The sequence below is a fragment of the Zootermopsis nevadensis genome, unplaced genomic scaffold (genome assembly GCF_977971745.1).
Source record: "Zootermopsis nevadensis isolate Lab colony 2312 unplaced genomic scaffold, Znev_1.0 Znev_ptg000061l, whole genome shotgun sequence".
In the NCBI taxonomy this organism is placed as follows: domain Eukaryota; kingdom Metazoa; phylum Arthropoda; class Insecta; order Blattodea; family Termopsidae; genus Zootermopsis; species Zootermopsis nevadensis.
Window position 1 is genome coordinate 2,400,597 of NW_028259192.1, and position 24,967 is coordinate 2,425,563.

The following is a 24,967-nucleotide window of genomic DNA, read 5'->3' on the forward strand; positions in this document are numbered from 1 at the left end:
TTCTTTACCCAAGAATAAAGTTTTATTTTAAAGTTCTTCGTAACACCTTTCAGAGCAAATACCACCCAACCACCACTACTGCTCGGCGGGACCATATAGCTACTAAGGGGTAAGACATAATATAAAAAGATACTGTAAAACGTTTTTGAGATAAATCAAAAGGAATGATGAACAGGGATTTATGGGCGTGGCCTTGTTGCTTGGTATCAGATAGGCGTGGTCTATAGGACCAGGCCGAGAAGACGTTGCTAAGCAACGGCGAATAAGAGATATTTGTTCCTGCTGGTAACTCTTGTGATTCGTCGATGCGTGAATGTGGTAGTGGGGACTGAATGTATGAGAAGATGAAGGGAGAAACACAGGCGAGCCGTGGTTAGGGCTCGTAATGTCAGCGGGACCTCTAAGCAGACCTTGTTGAGCGGAAAAGAGAGAAAAGGCGTGCGTGTGAGGATGCTTTGACTCTATCGGCAGTGGAACGAAAGAAAAACAAAGGCGAATCGACTGTCTCAGACGTCAGCGACAGTGTTTTGTTATTGTGTGTCACCCGCGTTTGTGCGGTGTGTAAGTACTAACAGGAATATACATTAAAGATGGTTGATAAATCTGATAAAATACGAGGCACATTCTACTCGTGAACTTCATTTCTAAATGACAAGATCGAAAGGAAATTTAAATGTGATGCGACTGTGCGTAGAAATCCGCTTGCTGAAGAAACGAGTGTCGTTTAATGTTGTGTTATTTGGAATACGAACCACTGCATTCTTTGAGGACACAATCTACTAAAGGAAAAATCATAATTACGCGTAATACTAATTTGAAAATTTGTAATTGGAAATCACGTTTGACTGGTGTTGGGAATTCTGATAAACTCTTAACATAACATTATACCACATTTGTGAGATAGTTCTGTGCATAAGTGTGTTAAAATTCAAAGTTGTAACCCCTATCATTGTTTCTGAAAATAACAACGCCAGATGTGAAACACAGCAGGTCGTAATTAACAAAATTAAATTAAATTTAAAGAAACCCCCCCCCCCCCCCGGCCCACCCCCTGAGCGTTATAAAGAAGTATCCCGCCCTTAAAACCGAAGTTTCAAGATATAATTTCGAGATACAACATCACCAGCGTAAAAATATTATGACTTTGGTTATGGACAGACATTTCAATCCGCCGCCCCAAAATTTCTCTACCCAAACTCAGGATCCAACAACAACCAGTGACTTGGGGCATCTTTTGTCGCGGATGTGCGCTGCGGGTGCCCTAGTGCCAGGAACACAGCCCTATCTCCCCACAGCCGCCTCGATCGGCCCGTCCCTTACAGCCTTCCAGTACGCGTTGCTACTACAGCATCGTTACCATAGTTACGCGAACAATGGATTGCTACATCACCGAGTAGCCAACATCTGCGTCTTCCGGCCTTCCGACGATGTCAACGATCCTGTCCGGGGGACAGGCGATGACCGAGGAGGCTTCAGGAGACTCGAAAGGGATACAGACGGAGTCCTGGCCAATCCCGATGACAGACAGGATTCGGGTACGTGACACAGAATCTTTGCACTGTACTTTTCTTTTGTGGGACTTACTCGGTGAGATACCTTACAGCTTTGGTACATTCACGTGGAATATTACATTCTTTAGAGCGCAAGATGGTAAAGTTGCGTCATATTGTGATATAATAAATACATATTGTTTAAATCTTATCCGTCTAATCACTATAAATTCTTATTAAATATTAAAATATTACAATAATTAACATTTAAAATATTTAAAATATTATTAAATGATGTTCTTTATCGAAATATTCGATTTACATTAGACCATCATTTTTCCATGTTTCACGATATGTTTCAGTTCCTAAAAGAACCATCCTCAGGTGTATATAATTATATAAAGCTTCAAAACGATAAATAATTCAAATACAATTTTTCATACATTATGCCAGCGTACATTTTTATCAGATTTTTACCAGATATCAAACGATGTTCTTTTTCAGATTTTTTATTCCATTTTTTAATAACACACTCGATGTTGTTCTGTATATATATATATATCATGCTCAATGTGACTTTAGTGTGGGTGAACTTTTTGTTTATCAGTCAGAAATGTTGTGGAGGAGTTTACGTCTGTCTGGAAGTATTGCCGTTAATTATGTTAATTATTGTAATATTTTAATATTTAATAAGAATTTATTGTGATTAGACGGGACAAGATTTAATATATCTTTAGAGCGTGTTAAAATTTTCATTTGGTCATTGTCCGTCATCTAATGTTACAAAAATTATAACTTTTCAGAGCGGGGTTATATTTCCGCGAATAGATGAATCCTGTTATATACAAAGTAATTAGTAATAGGTTAAAGTAGGGGAATGCTTAAAATATTTTGAAAAGCATCAGTTCGAAATAAAACTACGGGTAGTGACTTTTGATGAATCTTGTTTTCAATAACAGCAAACAAAACGAATGAATATGTAATGTTCACGGAAGATCCTTAATCAGATATCCACGTTCAAGGCTAGCTCAACCAAATGGCAAGGTAAAAGGCGTAGTAGACAGATATTCTGCCCTGGTTTCTACCTGATAACGACAGTAGAACCAATTTCAGAAACACTGTAATTGTGTAACGCAATGTATATCTCACTGTCGTCAGAAACCTTCAAAATTGAATTCTTTAACCTCCAATTTAAGACCAGCTGTGAATCTTACACCCTCCCTATACATGTGCCACTGTAAACAACATGCGAGGATCAGAACAGTAGCACAATCAGCGACTCTTAAATAAAAAAAGGCGAGAAAACAGATTTTGTAAACTCCATAAAAATTACCGATTATGAATACAACTTTAAATACGTAACCTCGATGTTCAATACCTAAACCTGTCACGATGAAGCGAAAATATATTCCTAAAATGGTAATATATATTTTACACTCGTTAAGGTATATTAGAAACAAATTCTGTCTATAAACGAAATCTGGGCCGAGGACTACATTAGGAGAAGACATTTCCGTACAACTCAGTAATTAAAACATTGTCCTAGAATACGTTTCATCTGAAGAAACATCAGATCTATGTTAATTAGCAGTGCACGATCCACAGTTGATTATAAAATAAATTTGGAATATGGTTGTAGCGTCGTGTGGTCTGGCACAAGTTTACCACAACTCATTACCCTGACAATGGAGGCAGTATGACCTCTGAAACGTTGGTTAACATCGACCAGACTACACAGCGCAACAACCCAGAAGACAGAAATCTTCATACTCATCGCCCTGATGATGGAGGCAGTATGACCTCCGAAACGTTGGTAAACATCGACCAGACTTCACAGCGCAACAACCCAGAAGACAGAAATCTTCATACTCATCGTCCTGAGAACCTCAAATTCTACTGAAATTAATTTAATAATTAGGCCCATATTTTGATGATCGCTAAACACTAAATCCTAGTGAAGCATATTTGTTGAGAACCGAGGTTTTAATGTAGACAGGCTGAGAAATTTCCACGTATAAAATCTCGTTCTGATAAAAGTAACAAACTCATAAAAAGAACTGTGGTTAACTAACATTACCGACAAAATGATTACTAATAATTGGTTATGAGAATTTTAAGTACGTTAAAATACCTCAGTGTAGAATAAGTTGGCGGGGTTTTGTGGTTACTGTCATGAATCATCGTATTCATTAATTCACAATTCACTGCATATGAAATGTTTATGGAAAGAAGCTTTACCATAAAATACTCTGCCCTTCTTCTGATATATTTTTTAAATGGTCATCCTTGTCTCGTCTTAAAGATGGCTGGAAGTGAAGTTCTTTGGGATGTCTAACGTTTTTAAATATTCTGACGTAACGTAGCCAGTTTTACTATAGGCCTACAATAACTTAGATAGGTCTATAGCAAACATACAAATATCCTTCAAAATCGTCAGTAAAATTTTTAAGCATCCGGTCCGTACCACAAAGAAAACACAACGACTTACCATTACAAGGACCAACTGGTAAATGGTATTTATGCAACTCATCGCTGTTTAGACCGAGAATCGTACAAAATATATAAATTCAAAACGTGGGACTATTTCTTGTGAAAGCAGGTCGTACATACAGTTACAATAGTAATTGTATAGGCGGCCAGAGTTCTGTTACCGACATAACAAAAGCGAAACTCAGATGAAGTGTTGACTGACTACATAGCTTACGAAGTACAATCGTCGTTATAAGAAATTCACGATATTTCTGATGATAATTTATAAAATATGCCCAGTACTTCTGTTATTCATGTTTAATAATTCTAATTTAAACCTCGGATGATTATGTAAATACATTATGTATGGATATAAATACTGTTGCACATAGAGTCATTTAAACATTACATTCCCAGAATCTTAATGCAGAGGGTACCAAAATCATTTGATTAAGTTACACGTAAGTTTAAAACTAGCGGATGAATTTTATGAGAATATGACGTAAGGAAGATTCTATTGACATTGTAAAAAATCCAGATTAAAATGATTTGAATTCACGAATACTGTTGAAAGCAGCGTACAGTTAAAAATGTCACAATATCTGGATATTAATAGTTAATAACTGATGTTTGGTAAGCAGTCCGATACAATATTACAGATATGAAATAAATAAGGTTATTTATCTAAATGGTTGTGTGTTGACTGATGACAATATAATGATTATAATCCACAACATGACACTAGAATACAATTAGTCCAACAAATCACACGTTGATTGAACAATAGCAGTAAATACGAACTTGAGTAATAAATACGATTAAAGAATTAATATAAAGTTTTGGGTAAGTGATTACGATATACTTTAGGTTAGCTATATATATATAAGGATTTGAATACAGGTTCTAAGAACAGCTGAGTCAACTTCAACAGCCCTGATGTGAGACAGAAATCATGAAGACATTATTTTCACAGGCGTACATAGCCTATGCTCAGCAAACATGGTTTCTTTCCTTCAAATAAAACAAGCCAACAGTTTAACGTGCATTGTAGCTACGTCACATAACAATATCGACTGAATCATAAAATGTACCCATCTAAAATCATCGATGATTTTCATCAACTGATCATGCTGAAATAATTAACAATGAAAAACTTACAGATTAACACTTCAAAAATAGAAAAAAAATTGACATTTACTATCTTAAAACCATGTGGTGTTTTCCTAACCTAACCTAACCGAACCTAATCCAACCTGACCTAACCTAACCTAACCAAACCAAACCTAATCTAATCTTACTTAACCTAACCTAACCTAACCTAACCAAACCTAACCTAACCTAACCTAACCTAACCTAACCAAACCTAACCTAACCTAACCTAAAATAACCTCACCTAAACTAACCTAATCTAACCTAACCTAACCTAACCTAACCTAAAATAACCTCACCTAAACTAACCTAATCTAATCTAACCTAACCTAACCTTACTTAACGTTTGAAGGGGATTCATCTTTCATTCACGTAAATGTTAAGGCAACTCTAAATAACAGTAATCAAACGCAATTTAACTTTGACCAATTAAAAATCTTAATGTGAGGTCGACAAGTCACTTAATAAAGTAATGTCTTTCTTGAGAGCCTAGGTTTAAGAAAATTATCCACCTCTGTGAAAGCCGAAGGTCCATACAACAGCATCTAAAAGATTAAGATTTTGTGTCTGAATTTGAATTTCTGCCCCTGGAAATCACTGCCTTGATTCAATCAACTTTGTGATATTTTGCATCGTGCAACGAAACGTAGAAAGCCCGTGTTTAGGCAGGCAAGATAAAGGAAAACTTGTTTACTTTGGTAGTATCCTGTATTTAAGCCACGAGTTGTTTATTCACGAGCAGATAAAATGAAATATGGTTCTGGTAACTTGTCAGACCTCGGTTCCGAAATAAATTCCACCGTTTCAACGTATAACCAAAACAACTTTATGTTTCTATGTTATCATAAACCAGAGTCAGGTAAGACTTAAATTGGGTATAAATTAGTTTACATCCATTGAAGCCAAGGCTCGCCTGAATAATATTTTATAATTCAGTCCGTACCGAATAGAAAACACCGCGATTCACGATTACAAAACGTCAACTTCTTAACTCTGTTTAAAGAAATAATCCCTGTTTACACTAAGAATCATATGAATAAAATCACAGATTTATTAATTTTTAAAAGCAGGTGGAACATATATTTACAAATTGTTAAACGATGTGTTGTGATGTAGACTTATACTTAAGATGTCATCAGAAACATAATGGTCTAGCTCAGGACACGTACCTTTACGTAGAACGAAGGTAACAGACGTGAAATTCAGCCTATAAGTAGGCTTACAATGACAACAGATCTCTAGACTAGTTATAAAATACCTGGGCCTGAACTTTCGACATTAATTATAAAACTGGAAATCTGTTGGTATAATGACAGCCAGTCTGCACCTTAAGATGTGGATAGACTTATTCCCGGAACGTCGTATAGGCCTTATTAAACGGACTATAGGCTACCTGAGGGAAAGGAGATGATCAACTACTCAAAAAATAAATAACAAAAGACCACCTGGATGATTTGGGCGTAGACGGGAGATAATATTAAAATAGATACTGAAGTAACAATGCTTAAACTTATGTACTAGATTCACGTGACTTAGAATATGGGGCATAGACCTCATGAACTAAGGGTTTAATGAATGAGAACCAAGGAATATCTGGATTTTGAGCAACTATTTATGTTTTTAGGACTCTGTTCCATGGAGGTGGGTATCAGTCGGGTTTAATCCCTACAGACAGCCGGCTTCTTTGCGGTTGGTGGAAAAACCGCTTAAGGGCTGTAAAAACCACGGATTGTATCTAGAGACAACGTGAAACCGTACATTTTTGTGGCCTGTGTTGGTATTAAACTGCAATAACTTGTAGCTGAGAATTAGATAACAAGATTTTGGGTTCTTGCTTAAAATGGCGCCAAGACTAAATATAATCAACTACTGAAAAATTAAATATGAGGGACGGACTACCGATCTGTTTGACTGCTAGGGGTTTCTAGTTTCAAAGTTCTTGAAAAAAATATATATGACGTAAAATTTAAGGTACTGGAAATAATTACAAATAAAAAATCCTGTTCAGAATTGTTGTCAACTCAAAGAAATCCAAGTGCTGGAAAAGTACTTTTTTTCCAAATTGTATTTTATCGACACTTCTTTACAATTTTTCCTAGTTGTTATCAGGTTTTAAAACAACAACAGATAACTGTTAAGAACATAGATATATTTGTAAAAAGCTATTAAGTTTTCAAAGACGTATCAAATATTTTAAACACAACGCGCAATACTTATTGCCCAACACAAATTTATTGCGTTAACTGGATTTTCCACAGAAGTGATAGAAAATATATGAAACGTGAGCTGTAACACATGACCTAACAATATTTCATAAAGGACTTAAACTTTATGAAATGCGGAGTTCGTTACACGAAATACATAAAGATCATAAGCGAAACAAATCTCGCAATAAATTTTAATTGGGAAACCAAATGAAATAATTGAACTTGAAAGACATAGAACGGGGGGATAATATTAAAATGACCTCAGGGGAACAGACTGAAGTAACATGAACTGGACTGGTTTTTAGAGAATACGGTATTAAATCTTTAGGTCCCATCAGAACCCTGTACTGACTGAATATTTTAATGTGTCATTAATTTAATTAATTTTAATTTCTGCAAAAATAAGCCTGTGTGATTTTTAACTCAAATCTATATAAATCAGGAAGACTTCTGAAAATTAATAACACACAGCTCTGAGATCGACCATCCTGATTCTTATTTATCGTCGTTTTTCTCAGCATCTCCACGAAAATACCGGGACAAGGCACTACCATCTCCTTCCATATCCTTTAACATTATTTATTCGTTAATAACCTCACAATCAAAGTCTGTACCTCTCCGAGATACAGAGAGAGTCATTAATAAATCACAGATAGACTAAAACCACAAGACCTAATACTTAGCAATGTCGTTAGGCGGTTATTTTCCTAGGCAGAGACTATTACTGTATCAACGTTGCTCCTACAACTCCTTCGTGTTGACTGTTAACACACACGCGCGAGCTTTGGATCAACACGTGTCGAAATGAAAGATCACACTACTCTCGGCAGGCGATATCGAATTAGAACGACGTGCCCTGCGAAGGGACGGCAAAGGGCCGACGCCCTACGCCCGAATGGTCACTCCACAGCCGGAGGGCTAATTACATCCCCGTCGCACGCAGATAGCAATCCACGGAGACCAACGCGGTCAGAATCATTATAAATTTTGAAATTGTCTTGTTCCTCGAATGAATAAGAGGGAGATTGAAAGGATGGTACAAGTTTACCAGCGTTTCAGAGGTCATTGCTGCCTCCATCATCAGGACGATCGTGAATTTTCAAATGTTGCACGGAGTTAACAGTACAAACCGGTTATATGCGTTTTAGATTGTCAGCCAGGGATGACTGGTTGACTGATTGCTCGTGAAACTTCATGGCACAAGATTATTCATGGAAATCTTAAGTTAGTTACCTTATCGAGACAGTTCCTTTTATGAACTCAAAAATTTCATCGCTATCATAAAATGCTTAGGGATTTGGCACTCCTGCATATTATTTAAGAGACCCAGATTCTCAGCAAAAATCTAATAACCTAAAGAAATATATATTTATTATCACAGTCAATACACAAACGTATTTAAAATGTTGTTGTTAAAATTTATATAACACTATAACATCTCTAGTATAAAATCCTACAATACGTTATATTATTCAAATATATATATTTATTATTCAAGTCTATACACAAACTTTTAAATTGTTGATGTTAAAATTTAAAATTAAATTTAAATTTTAAATTTTAACATCAACAATTTAAAAGTTTGTGTATAGACTTGAATAATAAATATATATTTGAATTTTAAACACAAACATGACGCATCTAAACTATAAAGTTATATTATGTTATATTATGGCGCTTTTATCGTAGTATGATGTTACATTTATTATGGCGCTTATTATTAATTGCACGACATGTCTGTAGTTAGACGTTCATTTTCTGTGAAATTAACGTCCAATTTTTCTATTATGAAATGAGCATGGAAATTGACATAGAAATTAAATACAAAGAAATAACATATGTAAAATTATAAGAAAACATACCGATTTTGTGTCGTGTGATGTATCCTACGTCTAACTACAGACATGCAGAGCATTATGAAGACAGAAAAATCTACAAATATACCTATAAATCAATAAATGCATTGCATCGAAATATATAATAGTTTTAAAATGATAAAAATGACGATAAAAACCTGAAGATGATGTCATAAAACATCGAAACATGTCGTGCAATTAATAATAAGCGCCATAATAAATGTAACATCATACTACGATAAAAGCGCCATAATATAACATAATATAACTTATTGTAAGATTTTATACTACAGATGTTATAGTTTTATATACATTTTAACAAAAACATTTTAAATACGTTTGTGTATTGACTGTGATAATAAATATATATTTGGTTTCAACACAAACATGACGCACTTAAGCTACAAACTAAAGAAATATATTTCACGTATAAAAACAATAACTCATATAAATTACGTTAGGTTATTCTTCGTTAGTGGCTTAGACTTTTGTGTGTTCGTGCGTATGTAGGATGAAAAAGGCAATGTATTCATATTTTCTGTAATCAGTGAGACGTGGGTTGATCGTATGGAGGAAATTTCCCGATCGCAAGAATTACTTTTCAGTGGGAAATTTGAAATCTCGAATCTCTGAAATCAAACTGGAAAATTAATCCAAATAAAACGTCGTATTACAATGATAAGCAGGGATATTATTAAAAATTGATAGGCCTACTAAATGTGTTGATTGATACATAATTCTTAAGATTAATTCGGAAATTTCACCGTATTCTACCGTACTGTTAGTTAATTTAAATAATAATATTAATAGTACAGTATTTATATTAAACTTACGTGAATTTGCAATTGATGTTTAACAACCAACGCAAAGCACGACTGATGACGATTGGGTCTAGAGAAAATATAAAATAGTCAATAATGAATCTTGGTTTCACAAGCTAAAATTTTAAATGAATTATCTCCAAGGCGTATAATATTTGAATCTGCATATGACGTATGACACACGAGAATAATTTTCGTCTAACAGCGGAACGAAGCACGAAGCATTTTTGAAAGACGGATCAGGGGTCAACAGAACCTGACGAAATTTAGTTCGTTTGGTTATGCAGTCAGCAAATCAAACACTTTTTGACCTCGAAATATAACGGACTTCTTACGAGACAGACCTCGGCACCAAAAGCATCATTTACGTAAGATCATATTGGATCGCGCAGAAAATCCATGATCGGGTTCACGTTACTGCCGCGACTATCCTCGGGGTGAAATTTACCGAATAAAGTCATAGATTATAAAGAATAATGTTAGCAACACAAGACTGGCTGTTGGGAAAGATAAGATATCAGAATTTTTATTATATTAATATGTATTGTAATACTATTACAGATAGACGTATTCGATTTGTGGTCTGCAAAAACAGATTGTTAGTCCTTTGTACAAGAGAATTATTTTATTATTTATTTAGTGTTCTGTCTGACGACAGGTCCATATGAACAGGATCCTTCCATCCTTTTCTCGGACTGGGACCTGTTCATATACGTTCTTGGCAGATGATCCAGAAGTGGTTTGCCATTGCCTTCTTCTGTGTGTGAATGGAGTAATTGTTGGGATGCCACGGAGAAAAACTCCGTGTTGCCTAGACCACGGCCTTGCCCAACACAAGTTATAAACTCGGGCACCGCCGGGAATCGAACCCGAGACCCCAGGATTACAAGGCCAGCTTTCTAACCGCTAGACCACCTCATCTTATTATTATTTAGTGTTCTGTCTGACGACAGGTCCATATGAACAGGATCCTTCCATCCTTTTCTCGGACTGGGACCTGTTCATATACGTTCTTGGCAGATGCTCCAGAAGTGGTTTGCCATTGCCTTCTTCTGTGTGTGAATGGAGTAATTATTGGGATGCCACGGAGAAACCGGGGAAGCCCCTGGAGGAATTAGATATAATAAATGACCCGATTTTAAATTAAACTACGGAATACAGACAATGTAGACTCAGCGCCAATACTAGATAAAATTTTTCAATGTAGTTACTTGCAGAGAATAAAACTTTGTTTCTCCACTCGGTGCTGATTCCAATTGACATTTCAGGATGTTTAATTAACAAATGCGTTTTTAATTTCGCTTTTGTGTGTCTGAAAGGAAAATAAAACATAACGAATTAGATTGAGCGCAATGATACGTGTGTTAGACTGCTTACAAATGCTTAAGGAAGTACGAATGTCTAAGAGTCACTGTATTTTCGTTAATTATATGCCAAATTACGAGACAAAACGGCCATATTATGTCAAAAGAGTAACAATCACACAATAAAGGAATTCACGTACCGTGCAGTTGGAACAGATATCAGGAAACACGGTTTACAAATGGAAAACGCCCCCTTGTTTGAAACTAATAACTGTAATTCCTAAACATGGCGTCTGCCATTACAAGTGACATCAGAAGTATATACTGATTAGACAAGGTTAAACAAATTGGAAGAAAGAATTCTTTACGGTACATTCGAATTCTGCTACAAGCTTAAATCTTTGAAATTTAAGAAAATTAATTTTCAATTTCCAATCACTCAGCTTTCTTTAGTTGACTATCGAATAAGAATAACGCAACCCAAAATTAAATATTCTACGACAAAAACCGAGATGAATTTATCCTTTGACAGATCTGGCTAATCTGTTGTTAAATGTCTCCATGACTGCTTTATATTATTATTATTATTTAGTGTTCTGTCTGACGACAGGTCCATATGAACAGGATCCTTCCATCCTTTTCTCGGACTGGGACCTGTTCATATACGTTCTTGGCAGATGATCCAGAAGTGGTTTGCCATTGCCTTCTTCTGTGTGTGAATGGAGTAATTGTTGGGATTCCACGGAGGAAAACTCCGTGTTGCCTAGACCACGGCCTTGCCCAACACAAGTTATAAATTCGGGCACCGCCGGGAATCGAACCCGAGACCCCCAGGATTACAAGGCCAGCGTTCTAACCGCTAGACCACCTCATGTTATTATTATTTAGTGTTCTGTGTGACGACAGGTCCATATGAACAGGATCCTTCCATCCTTTTCTCGGACTGGGACCTGTTCATATACGTTCTTGGAAGATGATCCAGAAGTGGTTTGCCATTGCCTTCTTCTGTGTGTGAATGGAGTAATTGTTGGGATGCCACGGAGGAAAACTCCGTGTTGCCTAGACCACGGCCTTGCCCAACACAAGTTATAAATTCGGGCACCGCCGGGAATCGAACCCGAGACCCCAGGATTATAAGGCCAGCGTTCTAACCGCTAGACCACCATGGCGGTTGCTTTATATTAAGTGAGCTTATAACAAAATTCCATTTTCAGAGGAAACCTGATCTTACGTAGCCAAAAAATTCAACTGGAACTCCAAAACAACTGAATTATATGTTCCAATTGGACTATTACATTTAATTAGATTTTTCGATGCTAGAATTTTTGTTGCTGATTAATATGGTTACCGATTTTAAGTGGCGAATGCAGAACAGGCCACGTGTGGTTTCGAACATCGTTAAAGAAATGGTGTGTTATCCTATTGTGGTACAAGTTTTCCGATAGGCTGAGCCCTTATCTAAGGCCTTCTATAGTTATTCATAAAGTAAATTCGTAGCAAAATGTAAGACGGCTTAATTCTATTATGGATTACAATGATTTTAATTTTCTGTTATTTACAAAAATTTCTCTAATAAAATGAGCCCTGAACACACACGACTTAATAACAATATCGGCCTAATTATTCACGAGCAACATTACAAAATACATAACTGAATAAATAAATCCACGAAGTCGTAGCTAAGGACGGGCTATTCGCGTTATCAGACTACCGACGTTTCATTCTACGTTGCAGACACAAGATTAAATTACGTCAAAATCCATCTGGAGACACAGATTAAATGTAAGACAATACGATTGTATCAATGATATATAATACAACAACAAATGTTGATACAATGTGAAAAATGTAGAAATGATACGAAAATTAAAAATTAGTAATTGAATTAAGAGTTTATAACATACACCTGATGACGGCTCTATGAAAGCCGAAACATGTCGAGAATGTTCCATATGTAAATCGAGTACTCGATACGGAACAAAGGATAATATTTTAACAATTTAATTATCTTATATTACTTTATTGTGATTGACGGAAAATTTTAATATATTTTAAAACTATTTTTAGATTAAATGTAATAACACGATCTAAGATTTGCTGTTCCTAAAGAGACAAAAAGTTCTTATCCTTATTTTTTTTTTTTCCAATTTACAATCCTATATTATTCGTGTGTTCCCTCTAAGCTCCCTGCTTTCACTCGCAGCTAATGACGACGGCTAAGTGAAGTTTCGCGGCGACTGAAGTTGGTGATGGCATTTCATTCAATTATTCTTAACGACCTATACGCAAAACCAACCCCCACTCACCTTTGCACGCTTGCCATCGGGTGGTTCTGGGATATTTACTTTAAATTCTGTTGTAATGACTCGTCCGATTGTTTTTACGTGCGTTTCGAAACGGACAAGCGATTCTCTGCTCAGCGCAACAACGGCATACTCAGCAGTACTGTAGCGTATGGACAGGGGGGCAGGGGGAGAGGGGGGCAGGGGGGGGGCAGCGACGCTTCGTGACTGTTAAAGTTTCGCAGAATCCATTTTCTTCTGTTTCAAGACATGATGTAGGCATTTGGCTGAGATTACTAAGGAAAACCACGGAAATATCTGAATACACGATCCCAGGCCGACAGCACACCAAATGTGAGGCAAAAATATCTATGTTTCTCTCTTTGTCTCGACGCGTAACAACGAATGTGAGGAGCGTAATGTAATGCATTTTGCAGGGTTTTATTAAATAAACAATCAAAATGAGTTAATCTATTCAACGCAAATTCAGATTAAATTAAGTGAAAATTTGCTCTCACATTAAGGGAAAAATAGAAATTAGGGGTGTTTGGAAACAGGATTCTGAGAAAAATACGGGACCCAAAATGAATGAGGTAACAGATTGATTATGAGGAACTTTATATTATAATTTGCATGACCGAAATAAACTTTATTAGTTCTCAGAACAACCAAGATGTATAATTTAACTAAGCCACAATACCTTGTGCCATTCTCGTACTAAACATTCCTTGTACCAACATAGTTAACGACCCTACAAACACCATTTAAAGTCCTCGTTTGTTAGTGTAAAAAACAGGAACAAATTGATATCCCAACACAGACAGCCTTCGTCCACGGTTTAATATTTCAGAGATCGAGCTTAAAGTGTCTGTCTGTTTCTATGAGCTAACTTTTACAAGGCTTATAGTGACGGGATATATTAACCGGACTGTGAACAGAAAATACATTACCGACCGAAGTCTAGACATCACGTGAGGACGTCCTGAGTTTAATCTCTGACACGGAGACCAGCTACTGTAACAGTTTTCTGTGGTTTTCCTCAGTCTCCGCTAGTAAATGACGGGAAAATGGGCTACTTTGAAGTATACCACAACAGATTCCTTAACCATCCTTTCAAATTCATTATTCATTTTTCATCCTATCACAGGACATGCATATTCTAAAATAATCGTCATCAATTACGTCATACAACAAATGAAAGGGGAAAAATTCTTGAAGAATGTTTTATTTACAAGACGACATTTGTAAAGATTACGTCACTGCAGTTATTATTATTATTAAGTGTTCTGTCTTACGACAGGTCCATTGCTCTGCCCAAAAAGAGCTCTCCAGTTGTCCCTATTCTCGGCTTCTCGCTTAATTCCTGGAACGTCATCTTCTTTCCTTGTTTAAGGTCGTCGGTTAGCTGTATCAATCTTCTTCCCAGTCCTCTCTTTCCTTCAACCTGGCCTTCGGTGATATCACTCATAATATGTCCCAGCCAGTTAGCTTTCCTTCGTGTAATCGCCTGCAGAATGTTTCTTTGCTCGTTGACTCTCCTCAATACTTCTTCGTTGGTCACTCGATCCGTCCACCTGATCTTCTCTATTCTTCTCCAACACCACATTTCAAAACTCTCCAGGTATTTCTGTTCCTTCTTCCTGAGTGTCCAAGTCTCTGCTCCATACGTAACACTTCACTAGTTTCTTCATCATCTCCAAGCCCAACTTGCTAGTGAGAAGTATCCTCTTCTTGACGAAAGCTGCCTTGGCCATGGCTATCCTTGCTTTTACTTCCTTGGTGCATAGAGCGTCCGTCGTGACTATGCTTCCCAAGTACTTGAAATGCTCCACATTCTCCATCTGTTGGTTTCAGTTATACGTGGAGTAATTTAATTTAGGTACTGAACACTGTATTAACGTCACTACAGATTTTAAATTCAGACTTCAGCGTCTGGTAAGCATCAACATGTATATACTTAATACATCGCCTTTGTATTTCCTTTCGAAAAATAGTCAAACGTGCGAGAAAGCAAATACAGGACCTCGGTTAAGAATTAAGTAATCCATTCAAAGGCTAACTAACGCAAGGCCTGTAATTATCTTAGTCCCGCGAGCAGCTGAAAACAGGGCGAGATAAAATTATCACCGGCTGTTTAAGGTCGGAATTAATATTCACGTCCACCTTGCGTCTTGTCGCATGGCAACATTGGTATCAAACATAGCGTTTATGTTTAAGCATAAAAATTGGAATATTTCGAGGTTGAAAAGAGATTACAGTATCCAGTGTGAATGATAAGACGAACGACTGGCAATGACAGCGGATAATCAAACGTACTTTACGTCTAAAAACACGTTTACGGTAGGTTGCTTAAAACACTTTAATATTTAAGGAAAAATACATAGACGTATTTCCGTTGGCCTACGGGTTTATAAAGGATAAAATCCTAGTAACTCTCTTCATACTTTCATTTCATATCCGGGATTATAACTGAGAATCACGAGGAGCGTCAGTATCCTATCCGCGGCCACAGTATAAGCTGCCTGTGTTTATATAAATGTTACGAAAGATCCCCATTAAATTCGAAGGATGCCTGGTACGCCCACAAATCCTGTCGGAGTAATTTGTGTTCCGTATCCCATCTAAAATGTAAATATTAAACATTAACTGTAATGTTATTTGTTTTTGTATGTACAAGAAACTCAACCACTCTTCAAGTTAGCAGAACACAGCTTTAGGGCTCCATAATTTTCATTCTTCGAGAAATATTACCGAGGTTTCATCGTCCAAAAATGAAGTGATTGGCGAGGCATGTAACACGCTTGGAAGATACGACAGATTCGTACAAGTTTAGTTGGAAAACATGAAGGAAAGAGGCCATTTGGTAGACCTAAGCGTAGACAAGAGGATATTTGAGGGATTTAATTGAATATCTGGTGAGAATGTGAACTGGGCTCAACTTGATAAACACACGGACAGTTGTAAACTGTTGGCAAGACAATAATAAACATGTTTACAACAACAAATAAAAATATCTTGACTATTTTAATGACTGTTACGTATTTAAGAGGTTATCATGGGACATGCATGCATTATTTCATACCCGCTTGTCAACAAATTTTGTCATACGGTACGAAATGTTTATGATCTAGGCACAGATTATAGTTTCTCTTTGGTTAAACGTATAACAGTAAGTCAGGGGCGGAAGATAAGTATTAACCATGTTAATAGTGTTAGCCTGGCTAACACTTTACAAAACGAAATACGAAAATAATTCTGTGTGACCTGGTGGTTCTCCAAATACTGGCCCACAGCAGGACCCATCAGACAACTTGCAATGTTAGCCAGTTAGTTGAGGCTTACGCCCGCAGGGAGCGTACCACAACAATTCATGCTGCCATCTATGAGCGACATCGCGAGATACAACGGCCGAGGTTTACTGAAAGCCCTACACACATTGCGTCTTCCTGCCTGTGTCGTCCATCATCCGATCGGACTGCCATCTGTCAGTGGCTGTGTGGAGACTCCTTGATATCACAGAAGTATAATGAATGGTTTTGTCAGCAGAATCGACGTCGGGTATGGACGACGTCGGAGGCGGAGTAAAGCGCCGTCGTTCGCGGACCAACTTCAACAGCTGGCAGCTGGAGGAGCTCGAGCGCGCCTTCCTCGCCAGTCACTACCCGGACGTGTTCATGCGGGAGGCGCTCGCCATGAGACTCGACCTCAAGGAGTCGCGAGTCGCGGTGAGTGGACTCAGCTAGCTTAACAGCGCGCAGTTACGGAACTTCGCTTGTTTCACTCTTAGCGTTGAAGAACAAGACTTAGGCCAATATGGCGGGGGATCTCGACGGGTCAGGCAGCTTATACCAGAGACTCAGAAAGCTCACTTGCCTTAGATGCAAAGGGGACATACATGGGGTTCTTATGAACTACACGGCACGAGCTTAGGGAAGTGTTATGTGCACAGACGCGAGGGGGAAAAATGTAAATATGGGTCCTTGGACGCTTAATTTCTGAGCTATGGCCCTCAAGATCGCCTTACTTAAACCCGCTCAATTGTTTTATTAATTCGAAAATCATTTTTTAATCTACAGCGGTTAATGAGCTGAAACAGAAGGTATAAATACACATGTGAGCTAATTCATAACATGATTAGAATTTATTATCTTCTTCGATAATCTTTGATGAGATACGCCAAACATATTCTGAATACCGGACACGCATATAACACAATAACAGGAACAATGGATATTTTAAAAATAGTACAAAATAAAAGACATAGAGATACAATAGAAAAATATTATATACAACAAACATTTAAACAAAACATTTGCCTAAACGATAATAACATATACCTTAATAACCCCATCTTCAATGTCCTTCAGACGCTTGACCCCAATCTCAACAACCACCTTTCACCTACTCTCTCTATAAGTGATCAGTATTGATCCATTTCTCCTCGGATACGTTAGTACTTCTGAATACCTTCAAGACATATCTACGCTCTTCCTCGGTAAGTTCATTTTTACATTTTATTTATTTTTACCTTATTACATTTTGTCTTCTATACTCGTTCTTTCAAGTTCAGTAATATTTAAAAAAAATATTTTAAATTATTTACGTTACAGGCCAATGTTAAACCACTATCACTTCAAAATATACCCTCACTCCAATGAATTTGGAAGCAAACATCATCACAAGTTACACAACAACAGTAATTAAGTTTTAGTTTATAAGATTATAATTTTTAACTTTTCATTTTACACCTGAAGATGGTTCAATGTAACCGAAACATGTAGTAAAAAGTTGTACCAAATATGTAAATGATATTATAATATCTTATGTATAAATTTTATTTATATACAATTGTGATTAGACGGGGAAAAAAACACGAATAATTTGATGAGATAATTAGCTCGCTGAACGGAAAATAATCTACTGGAAGTTTTAATCTGTGACGTAGGAATCAACAATTTTTTAAAACACACTTTAATTCGGTAAGGTTTACACTTAATTTTTATATGGTTATATTTCTAAAATGAAATGAGTCTCAGCCCAAAGACGAAGCGTCCCAGGGCCCATGTGTTTGTTGCAAAATTTTGTTCCTTTGGTATTTATACAAAGCCGTCATTTGGCGATGACGTGTCCTGGAGTCCTGGAGTCATTGGCGCTGCATTGTGTTGCAGGTGTGGTTCCAGAACCGACGAGCCAAATGGCGTAAGAAGGAGCATACGAAGAAAGGACCCGGACGCCCGGCACACAACGCGCACCCTCAGACGTGCAGCGGGGAGCCTATCCCGGAGGAGGAACTTCTGCGTAAAGAGCGGGAACGCCGCGAGAAGAAGCTCACCAAGTCACTGGAGCGACAGCAGCGCAAACTGGCGGCGAAAGGAATCGCTGTCGACATCGCCACCTTGCGGCGAGACTGGGAAGCTAAGCGGGAAATGACGTCATCGTCAGGCGCTACCAGAGGCGTCGGTCACGTGTCCGCTGACAGCAGCGTTACCACCGGAAGCCCGGAAAGTCAGCGTCGTCAAACTAACAACGACGATGATGATGATGATGATACAGATATTGACGTGGAAGATGATTCGACAATGGACAAAAATATTTACCACGAATCAGAAACGCGATATCAAGACGAAGTTAATATCACATCGGATGAGGAATCGAATTATATCGCTATAAATTCCACGCCATCAGCAATAGACGCCAATGACAAACAAAGGATAGCAACTCTACCGGGATGTGACGCAATTACTTATCGTGACGACTCCAAGCGGATGGCACAGGAACTAACACCTGAAGGAAGAAAATCACCAAATGAAACTTCGAGACCTTCCACGACGAAAAGATCAAACCCGTTCAGCATAGAAAGTCTTCTTTCTCATGCGGAAGGGTACACGGACTAATTTTTGTGTCGGATATGAAAATATTTTATAGCAACTTTTATAAAACGTGTTCTAATTTCTTCAGTTCTATTTCACAAGACCCACGCTTCTGAACAAAAACGCAAACTGGTTGGAGAATAAGTTCCGGGAACGGCTTAATCCCGCTTACCGTTTGTTAGAAAATATATCAAAAGATGTCCAGTGGACACGAATTTAAAATTTTACGTCTCACTTAACAACTCGTCAACTTTTAACGGGAGTTGAACTCCTCAAAGTCTGCGCAGAATAGGTTTAGGATAATCGTCCCCGGGGCTATTAACGAGACAGACTATTTATGTTTAGAACTAAGGAGTGCAAAGAATCCTGAATGAAGCCAGAATCAGCCAAAGGACTCTGTTTAAACAAAGAGTCCTATTAGGTGCGTACTATCTCTTGTGTAGGTCCTTAAAAAAGGCTATCTGTTTTAACGACTATTATTTAGTATCGATTAATATTTATCGAAGGAGTAACGTTAAAAGCAAAAATGTCGTCTTCATCAAAATCTTCCGATGATTATTACGTCTTTAAAAAACTTTGAAATACGATGGAGATTTCGCGAGAATTTTTGGGCACTTGAAATGCTCCTGTAAATGCGGACCAAAAGTTTGTTCACAGCGGATGATGAAGGCCACATCTCAGCAAGGGCAGGGCATGGGCGCGAGGAAGGTGTAGCATGTACCATGTCCTCGGCAACAGTCCCGATTATCCGACATAATCTTGACAGACGGATGTTCGGATAATCGAAAATATCAGTTAATACAGAAGATTAGTGAAAAAGACGAGGGTAGGCCTATATACCAAGTAAATTCGTAGCCAGAAGAAAGGTCATTACGGTGTCAAATGACGAAACGTCGGATAACCGGGGCTCTGTATTTTAATCAAGGTGTAACAAGGGTAAGTTTCCCGTACCATTCGAAGGGCTACGCGCGGTCGACGTCAAACAAGATTCCAGGTTGCCTTCAGCCATCAAGGTCAAGTTGTCTTCGGTTCTGTGCCGCCGATGGACTTCCGACGGCGTCACAGCATAGGCAGAAGGCGACGCCATGCGTCCTGCCCTAGGCCTCACAGGGACCTGACCTTCCAGTGCGAACAAACCACAAGAAATTGAAGATGCCGCGAAAATGAAGGGAATGAAATAGGAAATTATATTTTTACGCCGAAATTTAACACAATCTTCATAGTAGTTGAGCAAAATGTCTTGAACAGAATAGCTTGAGTTCTAACGCGTGAAATATGGTATTATAACTACTCAGAAATCTAATCCTTGTAGAATATTTTTTTAATTATCGTTCTATATTTCCTTGCCTTTAAAAACTTTGGTTCCCATAATTTCACCAATGGGTGTACAGAAATTTATACAAAATATCCGCTTACGTCTAACGCCACAACCTTGAATCTGTTTCTCGCTGTAACTTTCATCTTACTTCTTCAAAACCCAAATTAAATAGATTTTTATCAATTATGTACTCAAAGTTATTCAACATCCTACTCTTAAGGTTGACTGCAAAAACACACTAAATTATCTGAGGAAAACTATTGTGGATTTCCACCAAACATATCACCGACTGATTAGATATTATGCATTTGTCAGACAGTGGACAAAATGCAGTGTACAATGGGACTCTAGGTCATTATATATATATTTACGAGTGTCAAGGAAGACTATTTTTCAGCGAGGAGAAACACCAAATACTACAAAACATTCTCATTGAATTCATTGTAAGTTTCCTCATAGAACGTGACGAGCTAATTAAAATGTGTTTAAAATAACGTATAATAAAGTCCGTTTAGAGAGCATTTATCTGACGAATTTTCCATCATGAATGTTTTGAAACAAGGAGATGCTATATCAGGACCGATCTTCAGGGCTGGAAAAGATGCTAAATCCAGAAGATCTGTTAACGGCTAGTGGGAGAATCGATCTTGAAGTAGGAGCAGAGTGAACTGACGTTCATGCATTGGGAAATGTTGAACCAGTTTCACTCAACCGTCCGATACCATCAAACATGTCAAAACAACTGAGTAAGAGCTGGTGGTCCAGCGGTTAGAACGCTGGCCTTGTAATCCTGGGGTCTCTTGGGTTCGATTCCCGGCGGTGCCCGAATTTATAACTTGTGTTGGGCAAGGCCGTGGTCTAGGCAACACGGAGTTTTCCTCCGTGGCATCCCAACAATTACTCCATTCACACACAGAAGAAGGCAATGGCAAACCACTTCTGGATCATCTGCCAAGAACGTATATGAACAGGTCCCAGTCCGAGAAAAGGATGGAAGGATCCTGTTCATATGGACCTGTCGTCAGACAGAACACTAAATAATAATAAGATGAGGTGGTCTAGCGGTTAGAACGCTGGCCTCGTAATCCTGGGGGTCTCGGGTTCGATTCCCGGCGGTGCCCGAATTTATAACTTGTGTTGGGCAAGGCCGTGGTCTAGGCAACACGGAGTTTTCCTCCGTGGCATCCCAACAATTACTCCATTCACACACAGAAGAAGGCAATGGCAAACCACTTCTGGATCATCTGCCAAGAACGTATATGAACAGGTCCCAGTCCGAGAAAAGGATGGAAGGATCCTGTTCATGTGGACCTGTCGTCAGACAGAACACTAATAATAATAAAAAAAAGTAAGCGAAAGGCGATGTTACACTGAAATGGTAGTAGAAAGCCCGCGGCTGTGGACATTAGGTCAGGCCTGCGAGTGACGTCATGCCGATCGGACAGGATATTTGGGAACGAGTAACGAACCAAAACTGTATTGACCAAGAAACTGGTGAGAAAATTCAATTCGATGCAAATTTGCAACCTTATACTTTCGCCAAACCACGAGAGACGTTTTCACCTAAGTTCAAATCTGTCTTCAGCATAAAAAAACAACCACATCTTTAATACAAATATTACATTATTAATTAGTCTTTTCAGAGAGCTGCCCAGAAATTGAGACCGTTCACCCCCATTTTTGTGACACTTAATCTCTTTCCAAAGCATATCATTCCACGTTACTAATTAGCCCTTTCTAGGGCATTGATAACTACGTACACCACTTATTTTCTAAGTTTATAGCTCTGAATGTCTCTCGCAGGAATTCTGGTTTGTTTAGTTCTCACAATCAAGCCCGAAACGTCGCAAACGATCATTAAGTAAATCCTGTTTAAATTCGTAGTAATTATATTAAATAAGATCCGAGGTGAGTCCGAAGATGACTTGTCTTCCGGATTGTTGCGTCGTGCAGTCTGGTAGACGTTTACCGACGTTTCAGAGGTCCTTGCTGCCTCAAAAATCATTAACGTCGTCATCACCATCAAAAAGGACATCTGAAATGTTGGTAAACGTCTACCAGGGTACGCGGCGCTACAAATGAAAAGATAGAAGTCTTAGTGACGTCATGATTTCTTGATGGTAAAACCGGTGTTTTAAAATATTATTTAAATTTATGAAAGTCGATTCAGCAATTTCAAATATCGTACGTGCTAGAAGACGGACGAATGCAATCCCCTTAACCCTAAATGCGTTCACCCTGTGTGCAAAGTCAGCGTTAATATCTACTGTCGAAGATTCTCATGAACGACAACAGACTTTTGAAACACCCGTTGATGAAAATGTGGGCCTTCCGTAATGAAGCTTTTAATAGACAGCGACGAGCTTTTTCCCGAAGTTGTCTCACATACAAGTCCAATTATTTATAAGTAAAACCATAAACTATTCTGAAACTACGTATCACGTGTGTATAACTTTTCTTGTCATTGAAAGGGTAACGGATAGGGAAATTTATGTTCACAGGTTGGTACCCTTAGAATGTAACTGGAAAACAAAAATTCTGGCTATTATTTGGGAAAAATATTGGCTGGTGTGTAAACTTATGCGGTATTATCTGGAGTTATTTGATTTTGGTCCTGTGAAAACATAATTTTTTGGTTTTTTGGCAATCACTATGCTTAATTACAGATCCATCCTATCACATGGGATGTGGCCCTGATATGACGTCTTTACAGTATTTCGCATTCCACAACACTTTCATGAAAAACCCAGCTCCATATAAATTTTATCGGAATTTCTTCAATAAACTCACTACAAGGCAAGTTACATTTTAATTTTATTTAAAATTAATAGACAAACCGAAATTGTCGATAAAGGTTTTACCATAATGATAGACTAAACAACACTGATCATATTTAAGAATACAAATAGGTTTTCCAATCCTTTTATTAGTCTGTATGCAGTTCAATAATTTATTTAAAAGCGAAACCAACTCTCAGAAATATTTATCCAGACGTTAATGGCGGTCAAAATTTCGGGCGATAGGCAGAAATATTGCAGAGCAACGAGAGAGATTCAAACAGGATTCAGTAGCTGTGGGCCTACATAAGAATTTCGCAACAAATTTCAGTCATACGACTGGCCCTAAGGATTTCTAGGGATTGATTCAAAAATTACTTTATCGATTTGCTTCGGTTACTAAGTTGACCATATGAGGTTAAGAATGAAATAAAACGTTCATGGCGTGGTTCTTAATTAAATTATTAAATGACACTTATAATATTAAATTAATTATGATCCTGGGATGTAATGACGTTGAAGTTGTGGATCATAATTCATCATAAATCAGAATATCACAATCGATAAAAATGCTACAATATACATGCCCGTACGTAATGTGATAAGGAAACAAATATATGAATAAATCATAAAATTACGTAATTATGCTTCAGAATTTGTAATTTATACCGTAAAATTTCTTCTAATTGTTCCATAATCACCTGATGCTTCAGTTTACTGAATTTTCTATTAAATGAATTGCAAGATAAAATATACGTTTATGTACATATCAATAATTACTACATGAACATAACTTTGTAATCAATCATGTTGCTGCTTTCCTAACTCATAATGACACTGTCAAATGTACAGTGTTATAATTGCAGCATCGGAATATTGTAATATTATATCATCAGATTCTTTCGTTTTCAATCCAGCTGTTGTAAATACGAACACATATAAATTATTGGATAATAATTAATCCATTTTTTAAAATAAAATAATATCATACAATAAAAGTTTATTATCTATGTTATAAATACACAGTATTATAGCAAATATATTATTTTACATTGGAATATATTCATTTCTGTACCCATGTGCCATTTTGTAGCTTAAGTCACAGGTAATATTCCACAGTGCAATTAATTATCCTACAACAAAAGCTTATAACGTAGAAATGTACGCAGATATGCAGGACGACCCAAAAATATTTATACACATTATAATACGAAATATTAATTCTGTCATCGATCTCCATGTATCGTGTTTACGAAGGGGGACCTAGTGTGGCCTAACACTTAACAGATGTTACCACAATATCTTCTTCACTAAGTGTCAATGCGGACGTATATGTAATGATTTAGTTTTTTTAAAAAAAAGTCTTAATTTCATTAATTGAATGTGTGTATTCATATTTTTGGGACACACTGTACGAAGGGGGG

General features: G+C 37.4%; 2 protein-coding genes across 5 annotated transcripts in view; one reads left to right on the top strand and one right to left on the bottom strand.

Moving 5' to 3' along the window:
* The window catches only part of LOC110835676 (uncharacterized), a 432,687-nt gene that overhangs the window by 67,918 nt on the left and 339,802 nt on the right, over positions 1–24,967 (bottom strand). The window lies entirely within an intron of this gene.
* On the top strand, positions 353–24,601 carry LOC110838112 (uncharacterized). The gene is made up of 3 exons (XM_022080990.2): positions 353–1,535; positions 17,125–17,303; positions 18,747–24,601. The coding sequence occupies exons 1-3, from the start codon at positions 1,139–1,141 to the stop codon at positions 19,470–19,472; spliced, it is 1,302 nt and encodes a 433-aa protein (XP_021936682.2). The 5' UTR covers positions 353–1,138; the 3' UTR covers positions 19,473–24,601.